At 44.6% G+C, this 10,113-nt stretch overlaps 1 protein-coding gene across 1 annotated transcript; it reads left to right on the forward strand.

Moving 5' to 3' along the window:
• The first annotated feature begins 1,238 nt into the window (after positions 1 to 1,238).
• Positions 1,239 to 6,092, forward strand: PMAIP1 (phorbol-12-myristate-13-acetate-induced protein 1). Its single transcript, XM_045850112.1, has 2 exons — positions 1,239 to 1,429; positions 4,438 to 6,092. Exons 1-2 carry the CDS (start codon positions 1,372 to 1,374, stop codon positions 4,542 to 4,544), a joined length of 165 nt encoding a protein of 54 aa, XP_045706068.1. The 5' UTR covers positions 1,239 to 1,371; the 3' UTR covers positions 4,545 to 6,092.
• The last annotated feature ends 4,021 nt before the right edge of the window (positions 6,093 to 10,113 follow it).

Below are 10,113 nucleotides of genomic sequence, written 5' to 3' on the forward strand. Positions count from 1 at the left end.
CTCCTAGGAAGCCACACAGCTCTAAGCGGCCAATTTGCAACCTCTCCGTTAAACAGCGCGGATAATCTAAGAACGCGCTTTCTCAGAACCTGTGACTAACCGCCAGGCCGCCGCGGGCAAGGCCGCGCGCCAGGCGGACCCGCCTGGGCTCAGATCCGGACACTGCATTCTGCCGGCGTGAGCTCGCGCAATGCCCCTCAGCTCTACAAACCTCAGGTTCGCACCTGTCCAGAGTGGCCATGATGTTTTTAAGAACTGCAGCTTTGCAGAGGGGTTTGGAGGACAGGAAAAAAGATGCCTGCTTAAGTAAGCCCTGAGCAGTAAGCAGCTCTCCCTGTCGCTAGACCGAATCACTCCCCTTTACAGTAATGAAATTAATTACTCAAGGGCCAGCCGGACCTCTTGCAAATAACTTTCCGGGTATCTTATGCTTCCCTCCACAAAAGCATTTTAAAGTTTTCTATATGATGGCCTGTGTTCTTTTTTAATGTTACTAGGCATCCAGAAAGAGCAACATCCAGTGGGAATACGCTCTACTTTTTAAATCCCAGTCCCGCCCCACCAGGGGCCCAGAACTAGCTCCTCCCTCTCCCCCGTCCAAACAACAAAACAACAACAGACGCGCACCCCGGCCAAATCAAAGCGGTGTTTGCTTGCTTGCTCCTGGGTTTCCAATTGTAGTTAACTTCCCAACAGTTTCCATCGGTACTTTATTTACGAGCACGGCCTCTGGCATCATTCCTCTTGTTATTAAAGTTCTCATTTCACTTCCCCGAAACTATGTACACTCGTGAGTGTGAAAACTCTCTTTTTTTTCCGAGCTCTTTCTGGGGTTTGTTTACAGAAGTCTCTAATTGTGCGTTTATGATAAGGATGAAAATCCCATCCCCCCCACCCCCCGCCCCCAATCTCCTGGCGCGATTCCCGGACTCAGTGGCAACTGCAGCCTACGCGACGGCATTCTCGGTCCCGATCCCCTGCTCCCCCAGCCCGGTTAGTTAAGGAAGTAATTTCGGGGCTGAGCAGGGTCTCGCCCCGCGAGCCAGTCGGGAACGTGCCGCGGCAGGTCTCTGAAAGCAGCGCGGGGTTCCCCGACCCGCCCAGCCCTCTCGCGCGCTCGCCCGACCGTGGTAGCCCGAGGGGCGGAGAGAGGGGCGGGCTCGGAGTCAAGTTTCGGTTCGTCACCCGCGAGTTAAAAGCTCGGGCTTTCGAGTCCCTAGCCATTCCCGGACCGGAGAGGTTCTAGGGCGCGTACGAAGTCTTTTCTCCATCCCGATCCCGCCTGACCGCCCCGCTCCCAGCTCGCCTCTTGCAGACTCAAGGTTGGGGGACTGAGTTTTCCGGGGTTCTGCAGCCGAGTTCCCGCCAGAGATGCCTGGAAAGAAAGCGCGTAAGAACGCGCAGCCGAGCCCTACGCGGGCCCCGGCAGGTAGGGACCGGACGGGGCCTGCGGAGATCCTGGCCGGGGCGGGAACCGGGACCGGGGTGGAGGTCTCGGTCGGGGCGGGGTCAGCCCGTCCATTCGGAGCCTCAGGGTCCGGCCAGGTCTGCGACCTTGCACGTGCTTTCGGGGCGCCCTCTGGAAGTTCTAAAGGGGTTTTACCCAAGACCGTGGGCACGGCGAGGTAGGGATCCCCGTGTGGGGCTGGGATGCAGCTGTGGTTTAGCGGATGCCGAACGCCTCTTCTCCTTCGCCTGCCTTCCATCCCCACTTGCCCTGCCCGGGGGTCACGGGGAGGAAAATGGCAAGTGCGGGCGTCAGCCACGAAGAGAAAGTCTTCTTCCAGGCAGGTGGGGACGCGAGAAGCTCTTGGCGCCACCTGGCCTCCCAGCGCTTCCCAAGACAGTCCTCTTTCTCCGGAGTCCTGGACTTTGAGGGCCCTGCCCCGGGCGTTGTCTCTCCCTCCACTCCCAACGCGAACAAAAGCCGAGATAACGCTTTCTGCCGTCACAACAGCCCATCCACAAAGAACCAATGGAGGTGGTGGGGGCCTCGCGGGGACCATTGCGTTCAGGGGCCCAGAGAGTCTTGCTTCTTTTTTAAGTTACGCTATGTAATATTTTAATTAGTTGCGGAGAGGGAATAGGAGAAACAGAATTGGTTCCCAATTTTTTAAATCCATCCAACCCCCTCCCCCAATAGCTCCATCAAATGACTTTTGAGGTCAGCCCCCACCCCCAGCCCTCTTTATAAATTAATTTTTTTCTTTCTTTTTTTTTTTTTACTTTAGAGAGAGGAAGGGAAGGAGAGAAAGAGGGAGAGATACATCACTGGTTACCTTCCACCCACCCCGAACTAGCGACCTTTTAGAACATTGAATCAGCAGCCTTTCAGGAAATCCAACCAGAGGCCTTTCGGTTTGCGGGAGGACACCCAACCTACTGAGCCATACCTGGGTCTCTTTATAACTCTTATGAAACAAGGCTCAGGGGCGGTAGCAAAGAAGGCAGCAAGGCTTGGGATTTAAAAATATGTGCGGTCATGTTGCTATTACATCAGCAAGTAGTAGCCGCCTCCCTCCCCCTGCCCCAAGCATACTTTCATTTTATAGAGCGCATGCCGCGTGCAGAGGAAGCGGCGCACTGGCAATGGGGATGGACATGGCTAAGTGGGCTGCCTTCCCTGGCCCTTGCTTGGGAGGGAAAAAACTTGGTCCGTCTCTGTGATGCCCCATAGCTCTGACCTGTTTTGAAAAGGTCTAAGCTTGTGGATAACCTTCACCCATCCAATTTCCCAGTAAGAAGGAAGGTTCCACTTAAACTTGTTTAGCTAATACTTCATATAAGTTGAGATATAAGGGACATAAAGCATTGTATTAATTTCAGGTGTACAACACAATGGTTTGATACATGTATATATTGTGAAGTATAATATATGTATGTATACAGTAAAGTTTACTAAACATCCATGATTACAGATTTCTTTATTAATACATTTATAGATGGGTGACTGTAACAAAGAGATTCAGGAAACACCTAGGAGCTGTTTTCTGCCTTTCTTTTTGGTGAAAGGAATAACTTTTCTTACGATTCAAGGCTTCCAAAGTTGTATACAAAATCACAATTTTTTTAGGATGGTATGTTAATACATGCCACTCACTGAAAACTATGTCTTTGTCAAAATGTTTAACTCTGTAGCCTGTAATGAAGGGCATCTTATGATATTTATTAGGTCTCTTGTTAGGTATTATGAAAATTTTACCTAGCTCTTGTAGAGATGGTAGTCCACTTTATTATACATTTACAGTTTTTAGTTATTTTGAGCCTAAATTGGGTCTCTGCAGGGTCTGTTTATAAAGAAAACCTGATTTCAATTTTTAGTCATAATGACTTTAAATATTCATAACTGTGATCTTTTTCAAGTGGACCAAAAGACCCTGAGTTGCTCTTTGAAATATCCAAGAAAACTGAAATTGTCAGTATAGATTTGATGTTAATTTCCCTTACTTAAAAGATTTATTTGAAAATTAGATGATTATGTTTCTTAAATTAACATTCAGTTAATTACAATATCCCTATTCTAACAAGTAGTAAACAGGTGAATCAAACATTACTTACTTTCTGTTTCACTCATCTCCCTGCAGGCAGTGCATTGGTAGAGGTTGGGTTTGTTGGGAGAATTCGGCTTAGAGGAGAATGTAAACTTTTAACTTCTAGGGAATGTGGACTTACTTTTGGAATACAAGTTTGAGTCTTTTATGAGAAAATTTCAGTGTTGAATACAAGAAAAGAATACAGTTAGATCTACCTCTTAATGAGTGCATAGTCTGAGCTGTGAATTATTGCCACACAAAACAGACTCAGCTTCAAAACAGTGGAAGAGAGCTCAGCATTGACTTCCGTTCCTCCCACCAACCTTAAGTGAGAGAAAGAAAGCATGATGTCATCTGAAGCCAACAATGTCTCACTAACTGTGGTGCTGGGCATTTTAAATGTTTGTATTTGCCTCATCCAAGATGCTGTTTTAAAAATAAGGTTTCAAAGTAAATGTTACGTCGTCGTCCAACTCTTTAAAAATATGTATATTATTTATTTTTAGAAAGAGGGGAAGGGAAGGGAGAAAAAGAGGGAGAGAAACATCGATGTGTTAGAGAAACAGTCGGTTGCCTCTCATATGCCCTCCACCCGGGGACTTGGCCCACAACCCAGGCATGTGCCCTGGCTGGGAATCGAACCAGCAACCCTTTGGTTCGCAGACCGGTATTCAGTACATTGAGCCACACCGACCAGGGCTCTTTGTTCAACTTTTGTTGTTGTTTATGAGTCACAACAGGTTCGTCTATGTTGTGTGTGTTCCATCTCACGTTCAGAAAACAGGTGTACATAAGCTAATGATAAGGGAATTGCTTCATGGGATAAATATTCAACTTGCCACTCTTGCTGGTCACAGTTTGGAATGCTGTCAATTTAATTTCGATGTTTTGTTTTCCTTTTCAGAGGCCGAAGTTGAGTGTGCTCTTCAGTTAAGGAGAATTGGAGACAAACTGAATTTCCGGCAGAAACTTCTAAATCTGATATCCAAGCTCTTCCACCTAGGAACCTGACTGCTTCAGAAGCCTTCTAAGGAGGAGACTTCTTTCAAACAGGATTCGCCACATTTCCTCTGTTGCAGGAGGGATTGCCTTATTATAGAGAAGAATGCGAAGGAGCTCTCAGTTGCTTTCTGATGCCCTTGTTAAATGAAGACAGAATTCGTCTCAGAAGTCATTCTTTGGGATGTCTGACCATTATAAAAAAACTGCTTCGTTTATTTTAAAGCAAGGATGGAGGAGCATTGACAATATGGAATGAATTGTTTATAGATTTTGTTTCTGCTTAGAGAATTGTTCTGTTACTTTTGGGAAGGTTGATGTCCAGCCTAGTGTAAGAGGAGTTCATAAATGACTGGCGTGTGGGTGGGGGCCAAGAAATGGAGTATGTTGGGTGTTTGTCTACTTTGGGTGACAGCTCCAGGACGATGTATACTATTGGGCTGATACATATTATCTTGTTCACAGTAAACATTTCATGGGAGAACACTGACTGTCACAGTGAATGTTGATGTGATAGGTCACTACAACGTGTAAAATAATTATGTAATTTGTTTCTTTTGACTCAAAATGTATTGCTTCTGTTCAAATAACCTTTCATGAAGTGTTTTCCTTTTGGGTTGAATAGGAAAGTGTGTAATTTGAAAAAATTTGACCAAAGTGTTACTTGATGCCAGTAAAATTCTCACAGGTTCAATATTAAAAGATAAAAAGCATGGGGATATTGGATAACCATGGTGAATTTAAAAAAGTGAATTGGACTTTTTACTGCTATAATTAACTTAGTAAAACAAATCTTCAAAAGTAACTAAGAAAATGTTTCTGAAGAAGTTTCTAGAATCTGTAAAATGCTGTTTTTCATACTCATCAGTGTGTACTGTATAAAAACTGGGTTTTTTTAAGAGAAATTAAGCACGTCTTCATAATTGGGGTACACTTTAAAAGATGTTTATGTTTACTTACAGTTTACATTCAGTTTTATTTTGTATTAGTTTCAGGTGTATATGATATACTTTTTTTAAAAAAGAGTAATAGATAGATCCCATATATATACATGAGATTTTCATTCTGGGTAAGGAGTATATATAAAATTTGCATTAAAGTAAAATGTAGATTTAGAGAAGGGTTTCAGTCATTTCATTTTTTAAAAAGAAAGTCCCCAGATATATATTACAACATGATTGCATTTCAACAAGAATAATCTTATTTATTTTACCTATTTATAATTAAAATATTTTTTGTTAAGTTTAAAAATTTCTAGTAGTTACAGTTTCAGGTCATGAAACAAAGTTTTTGTTATTTTTTAAAGACGTGTTTTATAACTACTTGAACTTCTACGTTAAGAATGTTTTAATATAGGCCAGTGATTTTCAACCTTTTCCATTTCATGGCTCACATAAACTAATGACCAAAATGACTAAATGACTAATGACTGTAGCACATCCAAAAATACATATTTTTTGCTGATCTGACAAAAAAAATAGGTATACTTTTGAGTCATTCAACTGGACAGCTATTGTTGTGTGGGCTGTTGTAATTTTTTTACTTGACAATCTGAGGGAAAAGAGGTCAGTGCCCCTGACTAAATAGTAAGGTATTACATGTTTTAAAAATTCTTGTGGCACACTGGTTGAAAATTGCTGATATAGGCGATAGTCACTTTAGATTAAAAGGAAAATACCTCAGTATCTACTTTTCTTCAGTATTCTGGCTGTTAGTTTATATAGTTGCAAAGATTTTGTGTGTGTGTACCTAGTGGTGGATGTATTTTGCCATTTGGATATTTATGGTCTGTGTATATTTATACATGTAGATATATATACACATATAACGATGCTATAGCTATAAACCATTAAAAATTATCACCATTCTTTTCTGTGTTTATTTTTTTTATTATGTAAGCTACTGAGTATTTGTGACATAACTATAATGTTGAATTTTATTTTTTATTATTTAAAGTTTTTATTTTAAAATATTTTAATGTGGTTTTCTTTAAAGACTTTATTTTTTTTTAGAGAGAGGGGGAGAAAGAAAGGGAGAGAAACACCAATGTGTGGTTGCTTCTTGTGTTTCCCCCACTGGGCACTTGGCCCACAACCCAGGCATGTGCCCTGACTAGGAATCGAACCTGTGACTCTTTGGTTTGTAGGTCTGTGCTCAATCCACTGAGTTACACAAGCCAGGACATACTTATTTATTTTTAGAGAGGGGATGGGAGATAAAACATCAGTGTGTGGTTGCTTTTCATGCGCCCCCTACTGGGGACATGGCCTGCATCCTAGGCATGTGCCCTGACTGGGAATCAAACAAGTGACCCTTTGATTTGCAGGCCGACACTCAATCCACTGAGCCACAGCACAATGTTGTATTTCAACGAATTTTCTTCAGCGGGCACCTTTTAGTGGAACCATCCTCTCCAGTTCTGTGTTCGGGATAGAGAAGATAGGCTCATGTGACATGATTTTTGCTGTCCAGAGACTTCCACTTTAAATGGGATAAAAACTAGTAGAAAATGGGAGATTAATGCCAGGTCTTGGGCACCTTGCATGGATACCCCAAGAGTGGTTTACCTACAGCCGTCTGCAGAAATTAATCACGTAATTAGCGGTGTGGTGAGCCTGGGATGTTTGAGTCTGCCAGGCAAGAGGAACTTCTGTGCAGTTTATTTTCAAACTTTCCCTTCTGCCCCCACCCTGAGCAGTAAGTGTTGCTTCACCCGCAGGGAGTCATGTGCGAAGTAGGTGTAACGCAGTGGCCTTCCTGTTTGAGTGTGAGAACTGAAAAGTTCTCCCAGTTGGGAGATTAGATCTAGGAACCTGGGAACCACATCTTCCCCGCCCTCAAAAGTCTGCTGAAATCGTGGAAAGTAAATCGTCTTCCACAGTGGGGAGGGAGAAGGAACTAGGTACAGGGGGAAGTTAACCGGGACAGACGGCAGCTAGGGACCGGGAAATCCAGGGCCACCAGAAGGCCGTAACAACCAATACTACCGGCTCCCCCAGAGGAAGGACTTTGTAATGCAGGAGGAGCCAGGGAGATGGGGGCTTCATAAAAGGTGGGGTCAATCTGCATTTGATTTGAAGGTCTTGGGAAGAGAAACTCCTGTCCCTAAGCCTCTTTGCATAGCCAGAATAGAACTGTGGGTGTTAATTCGTTTTTGCTAAAAGTACCTTTTTTTTAAAAAAAGATAAGGAGTTACACAGAAAGGCTAGACCTCATTCACAGGCTTTAGGAATGAGAACTAGATAATTTGATTACTGCATTTTAATGTCAAAAAACTTCCAACATATTCACATAACTAATTGTATTCAATGACAACAAGTGTGCAGGTATTGAAAAATACTTTGACTTGCATTTATACATAGAAGAAAACCTTAATAGTCTGTATATTTGAAAAAAATTATCTCTTATCTATCTGCCCATCTGTGAATAAGTCCTTCAGACTGAAGACACTGCACTGTGATTTGGGTTTTTCAGCAACCCGCCCCTCCAGCAGAAACAGGAATCCTGCCCAACTCCTCCAACCTTTGTTGGAGGGAGCGATCTGCTAGGAAGATAGGTAGCAGACACTGCAAAAAGAAAGCGTTGAATGGGAGGCATGAAATGGACAGCGCCCACAACTCTGGAACCCGCAGCTGAACCCGCAGCAAGGCAGAACCAGTCAGGAGCTGCGTGAGCCCGCACGAGGCTGCCCGCCCGAGCCAGGCACTCCCCTGAAGTTGGGAGGACCAGATCATCGTCAAGGTCACTCGTCTGAAAGAGAAGACTGGATGGCAAAGGGGTCTGAAGAAGGTCTCGACCACATCCCCAGTCCCACTAGCCCCGCTCCTGACCTCATTTCAGGCAGGACGAGAGAACTGGAGGGTTTGCGAAAACAAATAGGGAGCGGTAGGTAACCCACCCACACCCCTGCACTGCCCCCTCCCCCACGCCAGTGTTCTCAATTCTTCTCCCAAACACCGATTCTAAGTCCTGGAGCAGATTGGGCGGGAAACTTCTTGCACACGTTAGGTGTTTTCTTGGGAATGAGAGTTGCCCGAGCACCCTGGCTTCCCTGAGGGCACGCCAGTCTCCCCGGGCTGCTTCCTCCATACGTGCCGCTGAGAACAGACTTGGGTCACCTGGCAGAACACACGCCATGGTGTGATCACTTTATCTTCGTGCCGTAGGTCGAGGTCCAAGACCCAGGCCTTTGCCAATGCAACTCAGGCATTAATTTAGCTTCTCATGATCTTATGGGCTTTCAGAAATTAGTTTATCAAATTCAGAGTGAAACAGTCACACCCACCTTCCATCTTCTCCCAAAGTGGCAACTTTTTAAAACACCAGAGAAGTGAGAAAATTGGGGAGGGTCACAGGTGGGGATTTAGGTTGCCTTTTCTTGGCAAGTGTAGACCACCCCCTAAAACTGGACGGTGCATGCCGCCTGGGCTTGGGTTTCGGTTGAAGGTAGAATGTGCTTGATATATCTTGTGTTTTAGTAAAAGGCTTCTCTTCTTCTTGCCCTGCTGTCTTACCGATTGATCTCTAAGGGAGCTTATTGAGATTTGCTTATTTCCAATTTCACATCTATTTTCAAAACTACGAAGTTCCTTTCCCCACAATTGTCCTTGGCTTTGGACTTTCAGGTCAGCCGGTTGCTTTTCCACTTGCTCTTGGGGGACTCTGGGTCAATTGCTCGATCTCTACTTTCGCATTTAATGCCGTCAAAACACACTTTTTCCAGACCGTCCTGGGAATCAAAGGAGGTGGGACTGGGCATGTGCCTGGCCCACAGTCATGCTCAGGAAGCGTTAGCTTTCCCTTCAAGATGGAAGGTTGGATATTAGCTTCCTTGCAGAGTTCTGGAAGGCCTTGCCCAATTAAGGTTATTAGATGAAAATGAAACCAGTTGAAGGAAGGCAGTTGGGCAGTGTTGGAGCTGGAGAGGAAGTGGCAGTTTTTCCCTTGATGAAGCCATCTGTTTTTAATAGGTAACCTCTTAATGACCGTCAAACCCTCATTTTTGACCCATACATAATAGATGTCTCGACTACTATTGAACTACTTGAAGCCTCTCGCATAGACATCTAAAAATTCGGGTCTTGATCAAGAAATAGGAAGATCTTGTCTAGTTATTTTGGACTTGGGCTCTAGGTTTGGGGAAGGCTTCCTGGGAGCAGGGAGTCCTGAAGGGCTGGGGTTGGGGGCTCCCCCCGAGATGAAACTGAAACTCTGTTCCTGTGGAGGAGGAAGTTCAAATCCTGGCGGCTTTGTTTTTGGCTTTGGGGAACCTAGCTGCGTTGCCCACAGGGTTTCCAGAGGGCCTTGTGAAGTCTGTATTCATGTGGACAGAACTCCCCAAACAAGATAAATACAACGCACGGATGCCTCTGATGTGCCAGGCGTTTTAGACATGCAATTTTATTATTTCATCGACTGCTCACGACACTTCTGTTGGGAAAACACGACCCTCTTCCACGCTTTGTGGTAGAGGAAGTCGCCTCGGAGGATGGCAATCTGCCTCAACGTCAATGGGCAAATGAGTGGAAGATGCAGGATTTGAACTGGTGGCTTTCTGCTGCCTTCAAAACCGCCTTTTCCA

Source organism: Phyllostomus hastatus, unplaced genomic scaffold, assembly GCF_019186645.2.
Source record: "Phyllostomus hastatus isolate PE091 unplaced genomic scaffold, TTU_PhHast_1.1 phas_contig_80, whole genome shotgun sequence".
In the NCBI taxonomy this organism is placed as follows: domain Eukaryota; kingdom Metazoa; phylum Chordata; class Mammalia; order Chiroptera; family Phyllostomidae; genus Phyllostomus; species Phyllostomus hastatus.

Coding starts and splice junctions, on each gene's coding strand:
- PMAIP1 (XM_045850112.1), top strand. CDS start 1,372: ATGCCTGGAAAGAAAGCGCGTAAGAACGCGCAGCCGAGCCCTACGCGG. Junction 1,430..4,437: donor CCCTACGCGGGCCCCGGCAG/GTAGGGACCGGA, acceptor TTTCCTTTTCAG/AGGCCGAAGTTGAGTGTGCT.